General features: G+C 38.2%; 1 protein-coding gene across 5 annotated transcripts in view; it reads right to left on the reverse strand.

The window, feature by feature from the left end:
- The window catches only part of RALGAPA2 (Ral GTPase activating protein catalytic subunit alpha 2), a 197,857-nt gene that overhangs the window by 130,281 nt on the left and 41,848 nt on the right, over nucleotides 1-25,728 (reverse strand). For 4 of the 5 annotated variants that reach the window (XM_068940776.1, XM_068940781.1, XM_068940780.1 and 1 more), the window contains 11 exons: nucleotides 25,550-25,665; nucleotides 22,672-22,810; nucleotides 21,106-21,305; nucleotides 20,152-20,382; nucleotides 18,329-18,502; nucleotides 17,348-17,485; nucleotides 14,088-14,236; nucleotides 12,426-12,537; nucleotides 6,871-7,108; nucleotides 6,161-6,325; nucleotides 484-624 (listed from right to left, as the gene is read on the reverse strand). In XM_068940776.1, the coding sequence (XP_068796877.1) occupies nucleotides 484-624; nucleotides 6,161-6,325; nucleotides 6,871-7,108; nucleotides 12,426-12,537; nucleotides 14,088-14,236; nucleotides 17,348-17,485; nucleotides 18,329-18,502; nucleotides 20,152-20,382; nucleotides 21,106-21,305; nucleotides 22,672-22,810; nucleotides 25,550-25,665 (1,803 nt within the window). The remainder of the gene's footprint in view (nucleotides 1-483; nucleotides 625-6,160; nucleotides 6,326-6,870; nucleotides 7,109-12,425; nucleotides 12,538-14,087; nucleotides 14,237-17,347; nucleotides 17,486-18,328; nucleotides 18,503-20,151; nucleotides 20,383-21,105; nucleotides 21,306-22,671; nucleotides 22,811-25,549; nucleotides 25,666-25,728) is intronic. The other variant, XM_068940778.1, reaches the window with a different exon arrangement.

A 25,728-nucleotide genomic window follows, 5' to 3' on the forward strand; every position in this document is an offset into this window, starting at 1 on the left:
TTTTTAATTAAGTAGCTTCGACCAGCTGTTTTTTTGTTTTGTTTTGTTTTGTTTTTTGCTTACAATATTTTGTTTCCACTACCTCTTACGTTCAAGCATTCAACTAGTTTCCACACTAATTCCTTTTCAGGGAAAAGGAGAATGACAAGGTCATGTAACTGTCACTTATTTTGATAAAAAACAGTTTCATTGATTGAATAAAAAAACACTAGAAGTAACCGTATCTTACCACTCTTAGGAAACTTGAAAGAGGTCAAGATATGCTTCCACATTACTAAACTTGCTCATAAAGAAGAACCATCTCTAACGGCTAAAAGTATTACTTAACAACATATTTTGTACAGATCTGAGGTAGAGAATCAATGCAAAACATCTCATTCCACGCGACTAAAGAATGCTTAACTAGACAGAAAAAGGGTAGACAGATAGCAGTTTAAAAATATAAAGAACATTTATATACAAGATGACTTTAAAGTACAGTACCTGACAGTCTGTGAGAGCAAGAAGTGTAAGAGATACCAGGTAAGAGAGAGCTCACAGTGTGAAGCAGAAGAGGTACACTTTTAGTAGCTGGCAAAGCCTCATAAAGATGAGCACAGTTGCTGATAGACTGGCTTCGCTTAGCTTCCAGGAAAAAAATAAAGCAATAGTTATGTCAGAGAAGTAGTGAAATACTTGTTTTTTTTCTTACGATATTTGAATGTCATGATACAATGAAACACAAAGCTTTTGAAAACGAAAAATCTTACAACATTAAACCCAGAAATATTTCCTATAAACTATAAGTTAATAATGTGCAACTGTATCCCCCACACAGAGCACTACAATCATGACCGATTTCTGAATCGCAAGAATTCCACAGGTGGAACATTTCATTTTGACAGCATATGATTACTATCTACTGGCTAGTTTGACTTACCTGCTTTTCTTCTCTTTGCGTTTGCCAATTGTATTTTATCTACAGCAGTATAGATAGCTCAAAACTAAAGAACGGAAAAATTCAATTTTCTTTCTGCTAGCAATGCTGAGACATAAAGCTTGTTTTATGTCTCCACTTTGAAAGCTCGGTATTTTAAGATAGTCCGTAACTATGTCTTTGACCAACAGAAAAACCTCATCTCAGAGGAACATGCAAACAGAATATATGACTAGTATCAACAACAACAACAAGCAAACTGAGTGCATGGACTAAATTGGCTTATGTATCGGAGATACTAACAACACATATTTTCTCCTGTGGCTATGAAACTGTTTAGAAAAGCTGCAGTTATGGAAGATGTTGATAACAGAGGAATTTACCAGTAAGAACTTTCCCTTTCTGTAGCAATCCAGCATCTCCTGTTATACTGCATATATACAGGAAGTAGTGAAAAGTAAGCTGGACAGTAAATATAATGAGGCAGAAAGGATCTCCCCATGAGATGAAAGACCTAAATGACATTTCAGGATGACCACATCTAAATATATAAAACAATGTCCTGTTGCTTTACCAACTTCCTCAGTAAAAGCACAAGCTTTCTATCCAACAAATACGGTTATCTGTCATATACACTCAGGTATAGGCCTCCATTATGTCAGAAGCAGATCTACCTGGCATGTTTTCTCTGATGCACTACTTGATCCATGAAGTCATAGAATTTGCCTGTCTAAAATTTGTGACAAAACAAGTGAAAAGAGATTGCCTTAGTTAAACAGGTTATGCTCCAAGGGTATGAAGAGCCTCATGGGAACAGCACCTTTATGCAGTGGATCCACAAGTTGAGAGTACGCACAGCTCAGATAACTTGATAAGGGCTCTTGTTCAAGGAAACAAGCCTCACCCTATCAAGGCCAATATTTACATCTGGATTTTACTGTTATTCATTCCTTGAGTTAATGGGATTCCAGATCTCTGCATGAGAAAACGCGTAGAGTATTCCTTTGAGAACCAGTCTCGTAAGGCATCAGTTCTAAGTGTCCTGTACCAGAATCTAACTCACTATCTGGTCTTGTTCAGAATGGCTGCTTGAGATAGGTGACTGAAGAAACAGACGGGGTGCATTCAATCGCTAAGAGAAAAAAAAAGAAAAATCTAGCCCCCCGTTACATTCATTCATCTTTGCTAGGGATATGTCAGCTCCAGACTGGAGAAAACCCTGAGTAACCTGGACTAACCTCATAGCTGACCCTGCTTTGAGCAGAGGATTCGACGACCTCCTAAAGTCTCTTACAACCTAAATTATCACATGGACTCCTGTTTTTGGTGTACTGAGTTTTCCTTTCCACATTTACAAACAGGATGATGAAAGAGATGCAAGTTACGTTAAGGGGGTATAGTTCTTTCTCAAGTCACCATAAATGAAGGCAGAAAAGAGTAACTGCAGTTTGAATGCAACATCTTAGTGAACTTCTTTAAAAAAAAAAAAATCAAAACCTTTATGGGCGAACATTTTCTTAGAAAATCCTGCGTCATACAAGGTACAGTGTTTGACTGCAAACTTGAATCCTTTGCCACAGAACTCAATTATCACTAGGAACTTCTGTTGCAAAGGCTGGGTATTTCTTAAGGGTAGGACTGGAGTCAGGGTGGTTGTTGTCCACTAAAACTTATATCTTCCATAAGGAAAAAAGGAGCTCTTGCAAGACAAGCTAGTAAACCGAGATTCTAAGAATGTCAAAACCTCCAACGCTCTTCAAAGGCTGGCTCCCACCACCTACTTTCGACTTGGGGAAATGAATTATTTTTAGATGGAATCATTCACTAAATCCACTTCTACTAAAAATTAAATCTTTTGCAGAACTTCATGATCGTACCAACATGTTATAAATATGATGTCCTTATTAGCCCTACTGAGGAAGAAAATCAAGATAAATGTGAAATGAAGGAAGGAGGGAAGGGAATGACAGTTGAAGAGTTGCTTATATTCAAAGAGCAATACTATTTGCTTTGCTGCTATTTCTTTAATTACAGAAATAGAACTTTTGCAATTACAGAACAGGTTCTATTTATCATTTGTAAAATTTATCTAAAGAAGTAGTCCAGATATTTTATATATATAACTACGTATTATACATTTATATATGTACATACACACATACACATATTTCTTATAAAAGAAAAAATCAGGAGTTAAAATGGGAGGTTAAAATGAAAGGTGGAAGTGCTACTACTTCCACTAGTGCTTCCAGGATTTGTGCAAGTTCTCACCAATGGCATGAGTGGCTCACTTAAAACAGAATGTTATTTTCTTGCACTATATTTTATTTCATAACTGAACCATGCAATCTCTAAAGCCATATTGGCTTACAAGCACATAAACGTATAAATAACTTGAGATGGAAGAGATGACTACTACATACAAAACTGCAGAGCTTCATCTTCCTGGTTTGTCTTTGTGAATGTAACCTTCTGCACAAACAAATTTAAAGCATCATGGACAAATTCATAGCCAAAGATTCAAAAGGAAAAGAAATAGAGAGAGCTCTTTCCACTACAGACAGCAAGATGGTTGAGAAAAGGGCAAGTTCTGGTGATTGGCTTCATTCTTTTCCCTTGTTGATAGCAGCACTCAAAATATTGCTGATCCTTTGCACTTTTGCACAATGAGAATAATAATAAAAAAAAAGTCTAGAGACAGCAAAATGTTAAATTTTGTATCCAGTGTTCTTCTGTTGGCAGCTTCTCTCATGATGTGTAACAGAAAGGTAAATAGCTCTCCTGTGGAACTGGGAGTAGCCGTTTTTCTAATTAGTGGATTGAATACTATCTCAGGCCACTAGAAGAACATCTTCTAAAGTGACTACCACTCTAGAAGGTGATTAGCATCATTAAGATAAAAACTTCAAATTATATCAATTAATATCCAATTGCTTCAAGTTCAAAGTTGCCTTTAGAGAAAAACATCCATTTACCATCAACTGTACTACTAAAAATAGCGCTGAATAAGAGAAGCCTCTAACAGAAAGTTATCAGGCAAGAAACACCTTATTTGCTGTACAGCCTCTCTTCTTGTTCACTACAATGTCAACATTGATACTTAGAAAAAAAGAGAGAAAGGAAGCAAAAATAGTCAAATAGCGTGGTAGGAAAAGAATTTCTGCTGCTGCAAAACAAAAACACTGAAATTTAAGTTATTTGAGAACAACACTAAATGAACTTTGAATGAAAGACTGCCTCTGCAAACATACGAGAAGTTATTTTGAAAGCATTCCCCAACTTCTATCTCCTATTTTTTCATCTTCCTAAAAAGGTGGCTACATCTTTTCTTGCAGGCTTGGTCTACAGCTTTTAACAGTTGATGTTTTTGGACCTCGATGGCACTAGAATGACAATTAGGTGTGCTTTTGTATTTGCTGTATTATCTCCTCACACTGACATGAGATACACAGCTATAATACCAAATGGAAGTCCTTCCAATATCTTAGAAGTTCATAGTGTTGTGATTCAGATGTAACTGCACTGTTACTCCAGATTTAAGCAGCAGATCAAAAGAAAGCCTTATGCCTGGAAACAGCAGGTACTCTTATATTTGTATGCTCCCCCCTCTCCTTTTTTTCCTTTTATTCTTTGTGCTTCTTTTAAAAAGAGGAAGGAGAAGGCTGAGGGGAAAAAGCCTCCAGTAGTAGATATTTTTCCAGAATTTCCATTCTGCTGAGGAAAAAGTTCTTCCATGAATAGCCCTCATGTTTGTCATCACCTTAGGGACTACTGTATTTCATTCCGAAAGGTGACACCTCTGGAGTCTTAGCTACTAGGTTCCAATATGTTTCTAAATCGTTTAACTCTTAGAAAAGGGATATGCATTTTACACTGCTGAAACAATTTTTTGCTATATCTGCATGTGCAAATAACATTTTTTGTACCTACTGATTTGGCAGCCATCGACAATCACAAATCACACGAAGGCCAGAAGAATTCTTTTTTCATATGATCACAAGACGCAAAATGAAACTAAGGGTACAAAGTTCAACATGCAAAGTTCATCCTCCTAGCTGACAACCCACTTGCTCCCTACCATGTAAGTTTCTCCCGTTAAAGGTAAGAAGTGCCTTTAATTTGAACGCACATAACCAAGAAAAGTCCTTGCTGATCAATATTTCCATGTTTTATCTACTGCTCTGGTGACAGGTCTGCAAAAGAAATGCTATAGCAAAAGAAAACAAGGAATTAGAATCTTAATGTACCAGCAACACCTCTGCTGGAGCACAAATACAAGTTCACTTAAATTAATTAGACAGGAAGAATGAACTGATACAGAGTTTCAAATGTCAGAACTTTTTGTGATCTAAGCTGAAGACTGTGGCTTAGTTCTGAAGCCTATAGCCACAAAAACATACTGAAATCACCTTCAAATTTTCCTGGCAAGTAACACTACTGATCTGTTATGAACCAGAAAGGAAGCTGTGCAGCAAAATACCTATTCAAAAGCAGGGAAGATTTTCTATTGAGGGTTTTATTCCATAGCCCATTGAACTGGGACCACAGACACACATTCATGGGAAATGAGAACAGGTCAAATTCAGGCTGCTGGAATGCTTGAAAAATCTGGTGTCCTTTCAACACCTGGGGACTCAGACATACCTCACCATTCCTCACTCCTGTTTCCCCTCTCTCCTGTTTTCCCTTATGCTTTCTTCTTTCTTTCCAAAAGTAAAGAGGAGAGAAAAAAGGCAATTGAGGAGCTATATATACACCTCATGACAAATAAACCAAATAAGAAAGGAGGAATAAGGCAAATAAACTGAATAAGAGAGGACGAAAATGTTTATTAAATACCTGGTTTACCCAGTTTACCTTTTGCTCATGGTAGATAGCTAACTGTATGAAAGTTCACAAACAATATGTAATCTGCATGATGTTAAAAAAAATCCTTTGTAACGGACTGATGAAAAATAGGAATGTACTTCAATTTCCTTACAAAAAATATAACTTGCACATGATTATCTTGCAATGAATTTCTAATGCATTTAAAAGAAGGCCCTTAGCATTTCTCCAGAATATTTTGATTCTTTATTCATACTGGTAGGGGTCAAGACATCCAGACATACGTATGTGAAGTCTCTGTTCAGACATTTTAATTAAGCTTCACCATTTTCAGAAGCGCTCACAACCCAAAGGCAGATTTAGAACTTGAGTGCTGTGGGAAGTTTGAGGAGATAAATATTTATGCTTGGGTCTAACCTGTTGCTCTTTGACGAACCATATTTCTTGCTTTCTCAACTCCTGGTGCTCCAGAGGTGGTAGCACTTCTGAATCTCATTGGCTCCACAACTTCAGGGTGACTTTTCCAGCTTAATGAAAAAGATCTTCCCACTACAGCTGTCTTTTGAGGCTCTAAAATTCCACCTTTGATATAAAGAAAAAATTCTCTAGTATTGGGTGTTTTGGCACATATTTTTCTACAGTAAGAACCGATTTATAAGCAAAGGGAAACGAAAAATGTTAATCATTTAGTCTACACAGATGAGTTCTTACAATTATTAAGAAACAATCACTACTTCAGCTAGGTGTATCAACTGCGAGATGGCACAAAAATATAGTTAAAATACTATATAAATAAGTTAAAAGTACTTTGAAATAATTTTTGACATTGATGACCATGCAAGATCACAGCACAGGAAACAACATGTTTCAATCCTGCTACACAGGAAAGACTGATTTTGAGCTCCTATTAAAAACCGCTGAATAGTTACCTTTTATTGACTTTTATTCCCTTTCCTCTCACAATGAAGGATAGGAACACAAAAATCCGAAGCACTTCACCTTTGTTTAAACAGATTCGCATAATAGATTGTGTGGCATTTAATTTTAGATTAAATGAAATTAATTTTTAATTTTTTAAAAATATTTAACTTATTTGATATTAAAAGAACTGAAACACACAGACTAACCTTTTCCCCTCTGCTTTTTTTCTTTTTGTTCACTCAGCTTATCCAAGGGTAAGTTCGTCATTTCAACTCCATACACTGTTCTTGCTAACACTGCTGTTAGAGAATCCATAATATTGGCCCATTCGTTTATCAGCTCCTCCCAGTCAGTAAGGGAAGACAAAACACTGAGCAATTCATCCCAGAGCTCGCGGGAAATGTAAACGCTGAGATTTGCTCTGATCCAAGCTACAATAAGAGTCTGAGAGAAAAGAAACAAATGATAGCATATACGTTCCTATTGAGATGAATTCAGTACACCAACCTGTAATTTGACTAGATAACAAAAACCAAGGAGAGCTTATAGCATTCAATTGCCAAAGCCCTTTTTTCTTTCCCTTTTTTCTTTCTTTTCCGTTTCCAGGAGAAAAAAAGTTGAGATTATCATGCATTACAAGATAAGGAAAAGCAATAAAATTTAAGTCACAGTTTCAGTGGTGTTAAAAGGTAGTAATTCTTATTAGCTGGCAATACATTAAACTGGCAGTGCATACTCCAAGTTCCAGCTCCAGAGCAACACCACTTACTTAACAATATACAAGACCCAACTATAGATTTTCATGACTTTCACTCAAGGACTAGACAAAAATGTTTTTTCCTCCAGAGGCGTTCAACAATTCACCTAGCTCCCCGCATATTAGCGCTGATTATATGTGCATAAGTGTACAAAATTGTTTCCTCTTCAATGTAAAGTCACAGCAAAGATTCTTGCCTCCTCGAACACGAGAAAGATGTTGCTCCTTGATCACTCTCTGCACCCACAAAAATCTATTACTGAGGTACGGAGAAGTTGTGGGTATACAGGAATTCTTGGAGAGAGAAGGGAAGAAAAAAGTCAAGTAATATTTGTATCACTCATAGCCAAAAGGTGTGTCCACTCACTGGTGCCAGCTACATGCAGCTGGCTATGCCTGCTGAGCAATCTCTCCACTGTTAGTTCAGGGATTGCAATAAGGAAAGCATAGGAAATACCATGCTACGCCCAGGTATCAAATGTACGCAATTCAGACTTCTTTGCAATAAAGCCGATTCTGCAAATGAAATCAATTTTTCTATTTGAATAAAGGAATTTATGTCTTCAAAGACTCAGAAACAAATGATATGCAAAAATATTTACATGATCTACTGTATCTAACACTGAGGTCAACTCTGATCATAGTTTGGATTTATAACATATATATTTTTATATATATATAAAATAAATAATATGCAACAAAATCACCCTAACTCAAATTTAGGTAGCCAATTCTTATCTATATTAGTTTCTCAGACACAGTAAATGCTCAGTTCTGAAACAAAGACAAGTAAAATTCCGAGTTAATTAATAAAAATTTAATTACGCTTTAGAGCAATACTATTCTGATAGAAAGGAAGAAAAAAAATATTGAAAATTCAGTTTCACCTCTGTGATCTGAGGCCTTTTTTCTTACTCTCGTGATTTTACAGAGTCATTAAGTTTGGCATCTTAAATATGCCTTGTCTTAAATTTCGTTCCTTGTTATACGTACCCTTTATTCTATATTTTTTTCCATCTGTGCTTTGCAGAAAGAAAGTTACTGACAGAAATGGAGGCATTCACTCTAGGTTCAATAACTGTATTAAGAGACTAATCTTCCTAGGCTCTTGTGAAGAGGAAAATGGAGGAAAAAAAACATTCCCCAAAAGAGCAACGCTTTTTTTGCCTCCTCACCACTGCACACAGGCCTCCAACTAGACTCTGCGCCACTCACCACAACCCTGACCTCTGGAGCCAGTTCTCCAATCCACCTCACTGTCCACTCATCCAACCCACACTTGCTGAGCTTCCCTAGGAGGATGTGATGGGAGGCAGTGCCCAAAGCCTTGCTGAAATCCAGGGAGACAACATCCACTGCTCTCCCCTCCTCTACACAGCCAGTCAGTCCATCAGGGAGTGCTATTCCATCAGATTGCTCAAGCATCCTTTCCCTTTGGTGAATCCATGCTGACTACTCACGATCACCTTCTTGTCCTCCACATGCTTAGAGATCACCTCCAGCATGAGCTGCTCCATCACCTTTCCAGGCATGCAGGTGAGGCTGACAGGCCTGGAGTTCCCTGGCTCCTCCTGCTTGCCCCTGTTGGAAGACTAAGGTGACACTGGCTTTCTTCCAGGCCTCAGGCACCTCTCCTGGTCTACAGGACCTTTCCAAGATGATGCAGAGTGGCCTAGCAATAACATCCGCCAGCTCCCTCAGCACTCGTGGCTGCATCCCATCAGGGCCCATGGAGTTGTGGATGTCAAGTTTGCACAAATGATCCCTAACCCCATCCACCTCAACTAAGAGAGAGTCTTCCTTTCTCCAGGCTGGAATTCCTGAGGGCTGGCCTTAGCCATATAAGACTGAAGCAAAGGCGGCATCCAGCAACTCTGCCTTCTCTGTATCCTTTCTCACCACGGCACCCGCCCCATTCGGCAGCAGGCCCACATTTTCCCTTGTCTTCCTTTTGCTACTGATGTATTTGAAGAAGCCCTTCTTGTTGTCCTCGACATCCCTTGCCAGATTTCATTCCAAAGGGGCCTGAGCCTTCCTTGTCGCATCCCTCCATACTCGGACAACGTCCCTAATAGTCCTCCCAAGTGGCCTGTCCCCTTCTCCACATTCTGTATGCTTCCTCCTTCTGTTGGAGTGTTGCCAGGAGTTCCTTGCTCAGCCATGCAGGTCTTCTTTGCTGCACTTCTTACTCAGAGGGATGCACCCGTCTTGAGCCTGGAGGAAGTGACGCTTGAATATTAACCAGCTCTCCTGGACCCCCCTTCCCTCTAGGGCCCTGCCCCATGGCATTCCCCCAAGTAGGTCCCTGAAGAGGCCAAAGTTGGCTCTCCTCAAGTCCAGGGCTGCGATCCTACTTATTGCCCTGCTCCCTCCTCACAGGAGCCTGAACTCCACCATCTCACGGTCACTGCAGCCAAGGCTGCCCCCCACCTTCACGTCTCTAATCGGACCTTCTTTGTTTGTTAATACGTGGTCCAGCAGCACACCTCTCCTCGTTGGCTTCTCCACCACCTGGGTCAAGAAGTTATCCTCAACGCTCTGCAGGAACCTCCTGGACTGTTTGTGCCTAGCCGTGCTCTCTTCCCAGCAGATATCGGGGTGGTTAAAGTCCCCCAGGAGAACCAGGGCCTGTGATCCTGAGGCTACTTCCAGCTCTCTGTAGAAGGCCTCATCGACTTCCTCTTCATCAGGACCGCCACAGGCCACTGCCTGTAGTAAACCCCCACCACCGTGTCACCCATACTAGCCTGCCCTTTAATCCTTACCCATAGGCTCTCAGCTTGCTCTTCATCCACCCCGAGGCAGAGCTCCACACATTCTACTTGCTCCCTCACATAAAGAGCAACTCCACCACCTCGCCTTCCTGGCCTGTCTTTCCTAAAGAGCACAGAGCCGTCCATGATGGCAATCCAGTCATGTGAGCTACCCCCTCTTGTCTCTGTAAACTGCAACGAGATTACGGTCCTGTGACCGCACACAGATCTCTCATTCTTCCTGCTTATTCTCCATGCTGCATGCATTGGTGTACAGGCATTTCAGAGAGCCAGTCAAGTATGTAAGGTTCTCAGGAGAGGTGCAAGAGGATCCTCCACAGCCATGTCCTGTGCTGAGTCCCCTGGCTGCACACACCCATTGGCGGCATCCTGACTTGAGCGGTGTTTTACTGACTACTGTGTCACCATACCATTCCCCTTCCCCCATCTTTCCTAGTTTAAAGCCCTCCTTACCAGGGTGGTCAACCTGTTAGCAAAGACACGCGTGCACTGCTTGGAGAGGTGGATCCCATCTCTCTCCATCAGCTATCAATTTTCAAATAGGGTTCCGTGGTCATAGAAACCAAAACCCTGGTGGCAGCACCAGCGGCACAGCCAGTTGTTAACTTGGAAAACTCGTCTACTCCTCCTCCCGTCCTTCCCCCTCACTGGCAGGATTGAGGAGAAACTGACCTGGGCTCCCAGACCCTTGACCGTCATCCCCAGAGCTCTGAACTCCTGTTGGATGGTATCCAGTTTGCCCTTGGTGTCATTAGTGCCCACATGGAAGAGCAGCAGAGGGTAATAGTCTGATGCATGGACAAGCCTTGGCAGTCTTTCCATGACATCTCTTATTCGAGCACCTGGCAGGCAGCAAACCTCTCTAGACAAGAGGTCAGGTTGGCAGATAGGTGCCTCTGTCCCCTGCAGCAGGGAGTCACCCACAACAATGACTCGTAGCTTCTTCCAGGTGTTCCTGCATGGCACAGGGTCTGTCAGGCCAGCAGCTTCCCTTGGAGCCATGCCCAGCTCCTCCTCAGCCTGGAGGGCACTAAACTTGTTCCTCACAGGCAAGTCTTGAGGAGGAGCAAGAGCCTTTCTCCTGCGACGAGAAGTGACCAGTTTCCAGCCTTCTTCAACAGTGTTATGATGTACCGTTTCACACGGTACTGAGCCCTCCGGCAAATCCACTGCTGTGGGGGGTGGGGACTCCTGGAGCTGCACAGTCTCCGAGAATACCCTGTCTATATCTTGGAATAAAGCATTAGACTTAAATAAGGTAGTGCTGCTATTACGCCTGCTCTTTGGTGTTGATCTTGTCTTCATATTAAAACTGGGAAGAGCGGGAGTGGAGAAATAATGCATGGATATTTTTCATAAAAAACTCTCTCATAACTTGTTGAGCAAATATTTGTGAAAATTACTATGGAAATACTAAAAAATTCAGAAAGATACTTTTAGCTGGTCTACATGTTCACTGGTAAGCTGAAAGGTCCTAGGAGAGCATGGAGTGGGGGAGAATGTGAGAGCTTTGTTAATCACCATGACTACCTCAGTCATAAATCCTGCTATGTTTCAAAGGCAAGAGAAAAATCACACTAGAGAATCGATTCTGCCAAATGGGACTCTGGCAGGTTCCTTCCAGAAGTCACTGAAAAATGTACACCGTCATTCATATTATAATACTGAAATAATACTTTGTGTAAAAGAATATCACTATAATAAAAAAGAAGAGTATAGAGAGCTGCCCCTACATCTTCAGAACGATTATAAAGACCGAGCTAGCCCTTTGGCATTCAGGCCTAGGTAATGCAGCTAAGCATGTAACATATAAAATGATGTACAAATGTTTTTCTCTCATTCAACATGACTCAGTTGTGACTTGCTAGCTGAACTGACTTCTAGGAAAAGAGTTTTATAAAGCTTATACTTTAGCAATACTTGCTGAATATATCTAAAGAAGAGACTGCATGGCTGCCTGTTCTACCATGATTTGTAAATACAGTCCTAAAGAATAGATCAAATCAACTGCTTGTTTCTCCTGGAACCTGTGTTCCTCTGTTATTAACATTTTAAAAATAATTAATAATGACATACCAAAAATTGTATTACTAAATACGAAATACTACTTCTATTTTACAAATACCTTTCATAATACTGTGCACTACTAAACTAAAACTACAGATAATCAAAACTTCTGGATAAATCACTTTACATTATGGAAAACCAGCTTCACAAAAAAAATACTCACTCGGAAAAGTAATCCTGACATGCTTTGAGCAAACGTATCCTTTATTTGATTTTCCTTTGGCTTCTGCATCACAGCCTCCGTGATTCTGAGGAGTATCTGTAACATCTGTTCCCTGATTCCAAAACAAAGATGTACTTTTTGTTCATGTTTTATTAATTGTACTTGTAGCTTTCAGGTACCAAAAAAACCTCTTAATTCTCCAATGAGCTTACATATTGAGAATGTGATCATGCTTCAACAGACTTTACAGATCATTTGCAAAACAACATTAGTTGCTTGTGGACATAAAAACTAATTTTTGAGAAGGCAAAGTCAGGAATGAAAATAGCCCCTGGAACCTCAAAACCAAACAGTAGTAAGATGAAGACACGGCAGAATCGACAGTCTTATGAATCAATTCGGGCACAAGCCATGAAGAATATAACTAAACCCAAAGTGTGTTTATTACATAAGAAAGACTATAATATTTAAAATTTGAATTACAGTAAGTAGCCAAGTTCTACTTTCCTTTCAGAAGGCAGATATTTTTAGGTACTATTTGCAGTAAGAAATATAAATTGTTGGACGCTTGTTGGAACGTCTCAGATTCAAAACATCAGAGCCAGGCTTTATTAAAAGTAACACAGTTTTTGTAGCTTTGGAATTTTATTTTGTTAGTACTTAACCATACAATATTAGCATTCTCTCTATACTAGTATGTAAACACTGCTGATTATTTTTGGAAAAGGAGAAGAACCAATAAAGATAGCATTCAGGCCGTATTACAGCTACAGTATTTAAGATCTGGCTGATGTATAAAACTGAGAGGCGGAATATTCAAATCCTGTGGGAACTACCTGCCACCCATCATTGGAATTGGAACGCTATTGTTTTTAATCAAGCCACTGACATGCAAATGCACTACCACCTTTGGCAAAGCACAGTACTAAAAAACCCCAACACCCTCCACTTATGCGTTCCACAAATTATATATTTCAAGTCAAGATTTAAAAACTTTTAAATTAAAACTAAATAAGTTAAATCAAAACTAACCATCTTATGCTTCTATGAAAAGCTCGATGGTTTTGAAGACAGAAAGAGTACAATTGGGCAAAATCCACCAAATAAGCCAAAGACTGTTCTTTCACTCTCCCTTTCCCATTTTACCTAACTTCCAAAGCTGAAGGGATTACACCCAAGGAAGGGTTATGAATTCGCTGTGACAAAGTCTATACCAAATTTTGGAGGACACTTGCAAGCTTCTCTGTTTCCTAATTGTTCAGCTGAAGTTACTGAAAAACTAGTTTTGTGGTATTTCTGATGTGGAAAACATGCACAAAGAAATGACCCTAGGCCAGACTTCTGTAGTTCTGAATAAACAACTTCTAGTTTAATTTAAGTTTCAATTTAGGGACAATACGTACTTCAAAGTTTGAACAGACAATTAATTAAGAAATTAAACAAACAAACAACATAAGCCTGAACAAGAACTGAAATTTTAGAGTTAACTGCAGTGCATTTCAGTATATATGCAAAACAAAAATCTCATGCGTTCCCCTGAGTAAGAACACTGGATCTTGACCTATAACAGAACAAATCAGTCTTTTCCCGGTCCAGTAATTCTCCCATAAGGTTTAAAAGTTAATATATTTCTCTTAAATGATGTAAATATGTTAAACTTACCAAGTCTTTTTATTCATTGATAGTTCCATTATCATGTGCCTAAAAATACTCAAAACTGCTTTGCAAGCATCAACTTGCTCCTTCAGAAGTGCAGGGACTTCAACGCATGGTTCCAATAAGAAAACATTTGCAGAGTTTGTCAAGAATACCTTTAAAAAGGCATTTGAATTCAGTTTAGGTAGTGTCACCAAAAAAAAAAAAGTCACATCTTAAAATAAAATACTCCTCCCCTTGCCACACCTTTAATTTCCTTACAGAAAGCCGCATGATTTATCTATCGTTTTAATATCCTTGCATTCTACATCATTCCAATGAAAAGTAAGGTGGCATTACAGATATACAAAGACATGCATTACACATTCTGGATCTTTTAGGTAACTCCCATTCTGCCAGGTAAGGGTATCATCCCTCCAGCTACTCGTTTCCTGGTGTTATATGCTTGAGCAATCACTAATATTTCCGACAAATTATGTTCAGCAAAAACAAATGCATAGTTCCCATTAATTCCAAATACCTGAAGTAGAAAACAGGCAGATTGAATAAGGAGAGATTCAGATCAACTGATGTGAAAACTTATAGCTGTTTGGATCTTCTTATGACCGACTATACAACATTCTGCATAAAAACTTCTGTCTGTGTCTGCCAAATGGAATGGCTATTTCACTAAAAGCAATGTAATAACCATAATAATACAAGAACTTCCATTGTTAATTTTCCCTGAATAATCAGCAATGATGCAAGTTTTCTTATGCGTTGGCAAGCACAGTGTTTCTCAACGGAGTAGAGTAGAAACTGAATATGAAAAACACAACAATTTAATACTAATAAAATTAATTTTGTTTAAATACTCTAAAATTATGAAAAGAAGTTCTGATGAACTTTTCTGTGAAATAACCTATCTTGCCAAGATTTTAAAGTCTAAATTTTCAATCTGTTGGGAACCGGTGTGCTTTATTCTTGCCTTCCTATGAAAATCCACCCAGATTTAACAAAAATCTAAAAAAAAAAAAAACCCCAAAAATAAAGAAAAGAACCCCCCTCAAAACCCTCCCAACCCCTCCCCAAAAAAGCAAAACAAAAAAAGCCCAATAAAAAAAAACTCACAACCCCAATCATGTGCATACACTCAATAATAAAACCACAAAATTACCTATTAAAATCTAAGCACCATCCACAATATGTATCACCATGATGGACCTGCTATAGCCTGCTCTAAGTCCTGTCATTTGAATTAAGAGGAATGAGTCAAGGGGCACAAGACCCAGATCTGTGGGATAAGCAGAAAGGAAACTAACAGCGTATATATAGTTAGATGTGGACATAGAACTAAGCCTGGAGGACAAAAAACATCTCAAGGGATGTTGTTATTCCCTTCTGTTCAGCACTGGCAAAGTCATACTGAAAACAATTTAGGCTCCCAAGTTCATGAGGGACGAAGACAAACCGCAGAAGGGCCAGTGGAAAGACACAGAGAAGGTTGGGGACTTAAAGCACATGGTCCGTGAAGGAAGGCTCAGGGATCTGGTCTTAAGGCTGGTGAAAAGAAGGCTAAGAGACATCTAATAGCTGCCTACAACTACTTAAAAGGCAGTTACAAAGATTAGAGAGCCAAATTCTATTATGTTATCTGATGCCAAGAAAAGGAGCAATGGCCACAAATTGCAGCTTGGGAGGTTCAGTTTGGACAATAGGGAAAGTTTTTAATTAGGAGGATAATGCAGCCGTGCAAGTGGTTGTCCAGAGAAGTTTTTCTTCTTGCGGCCTCTATCTCACTCCTGACCAACGCTCCAATTTTTCACCCAACAAAGCAAATACTGCAACGGTCTTCACAGTGAATTTTAACTTATCTCTACAGCAAGGCATCCTGTGCACTCAGTGCAGCAAGGGCACACAGGAAAAAATAGCATACACTCATATAATCAAAGTTTCTATCGTAATGTGTATGCACAAACAGCCCAAAATAAGGTTGCACAGACAACTTTCAAGATTTTGAGCATCAGAAACAGCCAACCTTTCTAACCCTAGAAGTGACAAATAAAAAGCTGCATACGGACAAAAAAAAAAAAAAATCACAGCAAACAAGGTGTTGGAGTGGTTTTCAGATACACAGTATCAGGAATCTTCTTGTTTTAACAGCATTTATAGCTTAGCTTTCAGCTGAAGTTTCAACATTTTTTCTAAGATAGAAAGATAAGACAAGACAGTGATATCATAGTTAGCATTGCTGTGCAAGTTCTCTACTAAAATTTCCTACAGGTACAGTGTCACTTGCAGGTGAACTACAAACAGCTGCTGTCCTTATTTCCATTCCTGATATAGGGCATCTTTTACTGAAAAGCAGAAGAGGGCTATCACATGCTGAGCTCAATATACCCAGAACACAGTGCAGTTGCGAGTCAACCTAGAACACTCCCAAATTGCTCTAATCTGGAGCTCAGCATAAAATCCAAGAACCACAGTTGTTTCTCAGTTTTCCTTCCAATTTCTCCAGGTGTGTGGGTACCTGCACTTGGAAGGAGAGTTCACTGATTGCTAAGTAACCCCTGTAGAATAAGTTACTACATGCTAAGAGTGTCTGCTTTAGAAATGTAGGGTGCCAGCTTGCATTTTGCATGGTGGAGAGCATGCACGAGAGGTGCCCAAAAGAGAAAGAAAGCAGAGGACACGTGCGCATTTGTCTGGAGCATGACCAGTTAAAGATAAAATGTGATTTTACAAAAGGAGATTGTTGTTTAGAAAGTTAGTCAAGGCCTACGACAATCACTTCTTCTCTGACTGTAATACATTTAATACTTTAATATATTTGCATATGCATCATCTAAAAAATTAAGCGCACAGTTACCATCCAAGAAGAGTTTTTATAGTTACTCAATCTCATAGCTTTGCTAATTATTTTAGAGCCAATTTCTGCCAGCTTCAAGCACTTACTGGTTTTAAATTCTATTACAGGATTCAAATTTGAACTAATATATCTCTTTCAATTTGAATAGAAGTAGATACCAGAGGAAAGATGATCCATATTATTTAATAGGTAATTTTCTTAAGCCCTATGAAAAGCCACACTATCTTTGGGAGTTTGTTGTATGTTTTCCAGAAACACTCAACAGTTAAATTAACATTTCGGAAAGCTTTAAGTACATGGAAACTGATATGAATAAAACTAGTATTTGATGTTAACTAGGGCTGTCAAGAACACTAGAATAAATTGCTATCTTTGCTCCATGGAAAATTGTAATAGAATCGTATTTTATGTACCACACCTGTAACGCAGCTTGAGCACCGGCTTTAACATCTTTGTCTTCATCTTCTAATATACATCCTCTGTTAACAGCACTAGTGAACGAGTACGTTCTTCCCCAGCTGGATGACCGTTTATGGCCGGAATGGTCAGAGGCAAGCTTTCAAAAACATGATTCGGTTAGTTACAAAGTAAAAGGGGAAGAACTGTCATGTCCATTTCATGCAAGGAATTCATGTCTACTACTTATAGATCTCTGAACAAACAGTCGATACATGAAGTTTAAAAGTTCATAAAAAATTTAAGGGTCTTTAAAACCTTTCTTTAAAATATCTTACATTACATTTCATAAAATCATTCACTGTTCTAATATTTGAATTTTTAAAGCCTGGCAAAATTGTAAATCCTCTATGAAAATAATCCAGTCAAAACCCTGTAATTTTCACTACAGTTTTATAACTCAATCTTCTTTCTCAATAGAGCTTCCCTTCAAATAGTTTCATGTCAGTGTCAAAGTCAACATTTACAGATGGTTCTTCATAAGATATGAAAAATATGATGCCACAAAATTCATATCTACATTTTAGTTTCCCAAAGTTTAAGTGTCTAGACCCAAAGTTTTGATCCATATATATGATTTTGTAAATATTCCCAAATTCTTGAATACTACTAACAAAAAGAAATAGCCCTACGCATACTAAGACAACAGACAGCATAAATTTAACATTGCAGAACATACTAAATTCTTGCTTTTGTATTTACATAGATAGGGAATAATTAAGAAAATATCTTTTTCAAAATATATATCCAAAATCCTTCCTTGCTCTCAGGAAGGGGTGCTGAACACTAAGTACTTTTTGTATTTCTGGACTTTAAATACAGAAGAGGACTTGTTAACCTTGCTTTTCCAACCCTTTTTTAAATTGTTACCCACTCACAGCTGGTTTAAAAGATAAATAATATACCGCATGCAAACTGAATAACAGTAACACTGATACAATACTTGTTTACTATCTGTTTGCACTGATGAATCCTCCAAGTTGGTAACATCATCCTGACCATTTTCCTTCTTGTCTGGCTCCTCCATGAACACAGGTTTTTCTTGCAATATCCATTTTCGATATACCTTAACCACTTTCCGTGTTGCAGATATATCAGAAGAAGGCAACAAAAAAGCCTAAATTCAAAGTTAACAAAAAATTAATATACACAGGACACAGATGTGCATGTGTGTGCGTATATATATGTGTGTACTCACACACATACTAAACAACATAGCCAAGAACGAATAAGGAAATTTAATGGTTACTTTTACACCTATAGTAGAGCAAGTTACAGTTAATCAACAACCTATGCATACACCTAGGCCACTACGGTATTCCACAATTCCAAAATTACTGATCCCAAATAAGTTCCATACTGTACTTGTTCAGATTAAAAGCAATAAAATGCTTTTGCTCAACAGTGGCCTATTTTGATATCAGTACTCGTTATTTTATATTTTAGTGTTTTTCAGTGTTTTTATATTTTTCCCATTAAATATAGATCCTTCCAAGCACTATGAAGCACTTGCTCTCTATGAATAACAACAGCATTTCATTTCAGAGTATTCATTCACAGCATAATTTTCTATAGCCAATTTAACTGCAGGAACAATACAAGGATATTTTGCTCAGGTCAGGGGAAACTCTTTCAGCATATTTCCTTTCCTCTAGCCAGCATGAAATACAACACTCAACAGCTAAACGTGATTTTCAACCGATAGTATACAGAGGTTGAAGGGTTGGCAAAAGCAAGTCCGTGCATGCTACACAGCAACTGGTGTATGTGAAATTTCTGAAAATGTCTTCACAACCACTGTCAAGTTATTAAGACTGCCGAAAATGAAAAAAGTCAAGGTATCTGCTAGAACATGAGAGAAACAACAGCTCGTCAGCTGGGTGAACAGGCACTACAAAAGACGCTTTCAAGAAGGCTGCAAAGTAGGGCAAGGAGGAAAAAAAGAAGTAGAGGAATTCAGAGAGACTAGTGAAACTCCTCTAGGGCTGACAGAAACACAAAAAGGACGAAAATACCATTATCTGTTTCAGTTACTGGACACTGACCATAATAAACTAACAGAAAAGTATTACATCACGTTAGCCTTTGTTACCTGAAAGAGAGTAAAATTGTACATGCTCTGAAAAAGCACCAAAAGAGGGCAGCATAATACAACGTTCCTTAAGAGACATAAAGCTATTCTTTCCTGTCAAAGTAATATCCATGACACCAAAAAGCACTAGTGGCACACAACTAAATTGTGGCACACAAGTTACTCCAAACTAAAGCATGTGCGCTCACGTAGCTATTGACCGGTCTCTTCTATACGTTTATGTGACCTGGGAGCTGCTACTTGAGACAATTCCTGCCTTGGTACCAGACCAAAAAATAACATTTTGGGAATCTCCAGTATGTCCACGTGTATTTTGCTCCCAGGCACTTGAAAAGATGTCAAATTAATCAACAGTGCCAGTAGAAGCAATAGATAATGTCTGAATAGATGTGAAATGTTGACTTCGATCACAGAAACAAGAATCTTACTAATTCAAATTTATGCTTTATGCTAAAACAAACAAATACTTAATGCTGTTTACCTCTGTCTGGGAAACTAAAAAGACCCGGGAAAAACTCCAAAGCAAAACAGTGCAGATGTCACTACCATCAAGTCTGAACAATTATCTGCCTGAACAGGCTTTACAATACTCTTCCTCATAACCATACCTTTTCCTTTAAAAAAAACATACATAATAACAACTATACATATATACGTTTCACATTATTCCTTACCTGGCGAAAGACTTCGTTAACAAAGTTCACATAGCCTCGAGTGGATAAGAGGATTCTCTGCACCATCTCATACACTGTTCGATGCTGTTCTTCGATGCTGCAAAGGCTGGAGTTACTGAGTCTTCTGTCAGACAAGGTGCTACTATTAGAATGGTTTCTCTCTTGCTCACTTGCATAAGGCATGCTGGTTTCCAACTCTGGGTTTTTATCTTGGTTTACAACACCAACAGTCTACACAGAGGAAAATGCATGCCTAATTAAATTACTAAAATACTGTACGTAAACCACACCAAAAATCTGGAATATTTATTCAGAATTTATGATACTAGCATTTATTTTTACACAATACAACAGGACCAGTGACTAAACGTAACTTTCCGTCTAGTACTTGATCCAAAATGAAATTTGACCTCATATTTATATACTTCATATATTTCCTTTCCCCCTCCCCCAGAATAGCTGACCGAATTGTCACGAGTTGTGACAGAACTGGACCAGACAACTACTACAGGAATTTGAACCATGAAACAATCACCCTCGCAAACTTGTTTAGTCAAAAGAGGAATCCTCCTTCCTTGAAGACTAAGTAAGGCAGAAACTTTGCCACATCAGAAAAATAGGTAAGAAAGGGAAGGTTCAGGGGTCAAGGAAGGAACAGACAAAACGGAAAGAAATATCCAAGTCCCTTTGTTTATTGGGAAAAGAATGAATCATATTATTACACATATAGATTCATGATGAATCTTGGTCAGGTATTATTCTGGTGCTGCATGCATTTTGCAACTTTTCACCTTGAACCCTGTCTGGCTAAAACGTTCCGTCCACGGGAAGGCAGCGGACACAGCCTTCGGAAAGGGGCAGCATTCCTTTTTTGCTTCAGTTGTCAGGACATCGGGATCCTTTGCAAGGTTTGCAGATGTATATAAAGAAATAGAGGTAAACTTTAAAGCACACCTGAATAATTTTAGGGAGCATTTCTCCTCCATTTTTTGTATGCTGAACTGCAGTTAAGTATTTCTTTTCAAGGAAGAAGGTAACAAGCCACTTAATAAAAACAACTCGAGCTGCCATATATGGAATTTTTGTGCTATAGACATTTTCATTGTTTCGCGTTGCAGTAATGTATACAGGTCTTGGTCTTATATCAGGAATATCTGGTGAGATAAAAGAGAAAATATAAAGAAAATCTGATCTTAAAAAATTGTAATTGTTTTCAGACGCTGGTTAAACCAAACATTGAACATGGGGCCAATAACATTTTTTCCATAAGAAAAGATGCAACGAATGACTGCTTCTATTAACGCTTACATAGTATCATAATTGTGGTACTGCTAAAGAAAAGCACAAATATAAAAACACTGGCCTTTCCTGAAGGGAACGTATCAGGCAAAAGAAAGGTAAACAAACAAACAAGAAGGGCTGCAAAGAGAAGGCTAAAATTTGAAACAAAGTACTCCTACTACGATGTAAATTAATTCGTTAAATTTCACACTGTTTTATTAATAAGGTACAGTAAGAAAGACAGTATGGCTCAGGAACAGTCAGAAGCGCAAAGAATACAAGAAAGGGTACTTAGCACATTGGAAAGGGGTGTTAGCCAGGCGCAAAGAGCAGTGCACACGTTGAAGTAAAAGAACAAAAATACATGGGATGAAGTGGAAGACTGCATAAGCGAGAGAGGTTGGGTCATACTTAATCCAGATGCTTAGAATCAGGAAGAAAGTCACGCTGCTGAAAAACAGGGAAGGACTGCACTCTCTCTAGTTGTGAGCACCAAAGCTGAAGAGGTACTGAGATGATTTTAGAAACTGAACATTGAACTGCAAAGGACAGGACTCAAGTCAGAGAAGAGAGCAGAGGGAGATGCAGAAGAGGCTGCAATGCATCAGGTGACTATTAACAACACTGCTCCTATTCAAGCACCAGCTCCTTGACCCTAATACATACTCGAATAGAACACGGGGGAAAGAGTCCAAGACAAAAATATGAACATTCCTGTCTTCAATCCTACAGCTGTACTTCCTAGATGCTCCTAACAATATAATCCTCGTTTACACTTTCCTTCACATCCACATACCTATTTCCTTTCTTTTCCTCAATGATGCTCACTTTTCCTTTCCTCCCTTCACAAAAAGAAGAAATAAAATAACACTATTAACTACTCCCTCACAATTGGGCATTTTACTAATTCTTCAAAAAAACCTGTTAGCATATTCCGTCTTCACTACATATCACAGTATCACATTCCTTGCTCACTCAATAAAAACGCTATGCCAGAGGAAACATTCATGGGCAAGGAGGACCAGGACAGCCCATACACAGCGATGAACAGTAGTAGCTTCATGAAGTATTACAGAAAAACTGCAGTTGGGCTAGAAAAATTCAAAACATGAGAAGAAAGGAAAAAAAAAAATCCTCATTCAACAGTACTGTAGTTATATGCCACTAGCTAAGAGAGATGCTACTGAAAATAGTCACCACTATTTCTCTTTTACTTCAAAGATAAAATTCACTACTTACCAAGAACAGGTTTGTACAGGTTGGTTAGCTTTGTAAAAGACGGAAACAAGTGAGGAAGATAGTACTTTCTAAACAAGGTAAAGAGAAACTTAAAACCAGTGTCTTGGTTCTCCTTATTCTTCCACTCCAAGCTTGCCGCCTTTGCCGTGGAGTCGAAAAACAAATAAACAAACAAAAGCTTAAAGTTAATGTGTTATACTGAGAATCATTCCATGTTGATGACAAAATGCTGTTTTACTGAATGTGAAAGATAATTCAATAAAAAATTAACTGTTTACATTGAGAATTTGAATATATAAAAGAAATGGTGATGAGTAGGATGCTGATAATGTTAAACAGCCACGGTTTAAAATATAAGCATTTATACAGAATGCAAAATACAATAAGCAGTTATGACAAAAAAACCTTCTAAGCATCACTTTGGCCCTACATTTTTCACTGCATTTTAATACAAAATATGTAATTCCAAGTATTCATTATCTTTTTTTTTTAATATACTGAGTCCTTAAATGCTCACTGTCTATACATTTTTCACTTTACTTAAAATGTTGCTTAGCTTTTACTCTTTAAATCTAGAGATTGTCTTCTTTTCTGTACAGATACATCTCATCTATTTTTAATTAAAATTTTTTATTTACATGTTACTTAAATCTCAAAAGTCCTCTCTTTCTCATTTTTTTCTAGAGCTTTTTTTATAAGTCTTCTCATCTATGTGTTAAAAGAGAACAAACTGTATCTGTACTCCATATCAACTTTCTAAATGCAAGCACAAGCACATAAAATAGTCATTTATGCTGTCTTTTCCATCCTTTCCTTACTATTTTTCAGTAGACATTCAAGACAACTAGCAAATACACTGCACCTTGCCTATCTAACAGAAAAAGATGGCTTTAAAGGGCAATTTAAAAAAAAAAAAAACCTTCCTGGGTTCTCAACCTGACACAAGAACTATCTTGTTCATCTCTCTGGAGCATAGTTACTCCTTCCAACTTAAGAGGTGATTATTGGAACAGTGGCTTATGAGGTATCTGATTAAGAACATGGATAAATAAAAGCAAAACGATGCTCAGTAGACAGAACTTTGAAACCTGGCTGCAGGAATATCAAGTAGTAATGGTCTCTGTAAGCAATTACCTAGTAGTCTTCTCATTGAGGATTCCAGTTTAATCCCATCCTCTCTTTGAAGGCCCCAATGAAAATCCTGGCTGTGTGAATAACTATGTAGAACCATTTTTGAATGTCAGCACTAGCTGCTACTGCATTTTGTGCAGGGCTACATCCTGTTGATACTTAGACTTGCCAGATTAAGAACACAGAGAAATAACACCAGTTGTACATCACAACGGAATTTCAGAGTGAAATAAGCATCAGTTTGTTCAGTACTTAGCAGACGGAGATATCTCTTATTATTATGCAAAGCCAGAACTTCAAGCAATTAGAAAACTACTGGCAGTCCCAAGTGCTAAAGGGTAGTGATGAATAGCAGCAGCAGTAAGGGTGTCAAGCACTTCATTTCTTTATTTAGGTGTTTAAATACCGTTCAAGTCTCACTTCTAGATAGCTGGGACCACCCTGGACGTGATGCTTTGGGATTTTTTTTCGTTGGTTTAAAATCTTCCACATTACATAAAAGCACACTCCTGTAAATTCTAGCACTCATTGTAAATTTTGTTGTCATTTTTCCTTTTCTTTCCTATTTAAAGTGTCTCATCTTCCAGGTTCTTCATGCATTCAAACTACCATAACAACTCATCACCTTCCCAAATCTTTGAATCTGAGACGTCTAAGCTATGATAGGCCAGATCTTTCCCAGCTTCACTGTCCAATTTTGCTGCCATGCTCCTGTTCTGACAGGCTAGGACACAGCATTAGAGCATGAAGAATTCAAGTGATGGCTGGCAATTCGTAACTGGCTATTAAACATCATCTTTACCCCCCCGCCCCCAAAACCTATTTCAATTTTCAGGACTCTTAGAAAGAAGCCAGGATGAAGTGACCAATCTAACTGTACATTTTCAAGTAAGATAAACTCCAGGTTAAAGTAACAACAGCAATAGAGTTGTACAATTCACTGTTTAACACAGGGGAAAGGAGGAAAAAACCCAAGACAAACAAAAACTCCAAACACTGGTGTTCGTACACAGACAGACACTGCAACTTGAACAGTTAACTGAAAGCTGGACTAGAAGATTTTGACTACAGTATGGAATGAGGAACTGCGGAAAACAAATGTAGAAATGTCGCAGACGGCAAAGCATTTCATGCCATTTCTTTTTACACATATCTATAATTTTTTTTAAAGATAGGATGGCCTTCTCTCAAGTCTCACGTAGAATAAATTATTTGTATGCAACTCTCTGGTCTTCTGACGTCTACACAGCAACAGATATTTGAAGAGCTGCACCTGATGAAACACTTAACAGAAACAGGCATGATACCTTTTGTAATATGGAAAGCACTGACGCCTAACAGAACCATGATTCTGTTAACTACTTGTGAAATATTTACTGTATACATCTGTTATGTAAAAATAAAACTAAACTTGAGCTTTGTAATCAGCTTTGCAGTGGCAGTTGCTGAATCACACTAACTACAGATTTTTAAGAACTGTTTAGTTTGTGAGAGCTTTACGGATACAATGTAAAATTTAATTTAAGTCTGGATAATAGTCAAAGTTTTCACATTTGTGATAAGAATTGTCATTTTCAACGCAAGTGCTATAAGGGAATATCTTTGGAATGACTTTCTTTTTAAAAAGAATAAGGAAATGCAGAAGACAGACCTTGGAGAGTCTGTGCAGATACAGTGTAAAATTAAATTTTCTACCACAGGTACATTCCTCCAAATGTAAATAGTTAAAAATATATCTCCTTCGCACCTGAATTACCATATATTTTAACAGTAACTGAAGAAAATAGCAGGTTTGGTCTTCAGCAATTTTTTCTCCAGAGACAGCTGGCAAAAGTGGAGTTATTTCTTCAGGATAAATCTTAGCTAAAATACAAAGAAAAATATGTTTTAAACAAAAAACCTGAAAATAGTGAAATAAACAACATT

Source organism: Struthio camelus, chromosome 3, assembly GCF_040807025.1.
Source record: "Struthio camelus isolate bStrCam1 chromosome 3, bStrCam1.hap1, whole genome shotgun sequence".
NCBI lineage: Eukaryota > Metazoa > Chordata > Aves > Struthioniformes > Struthionidae > Struthio > Struthio camelus.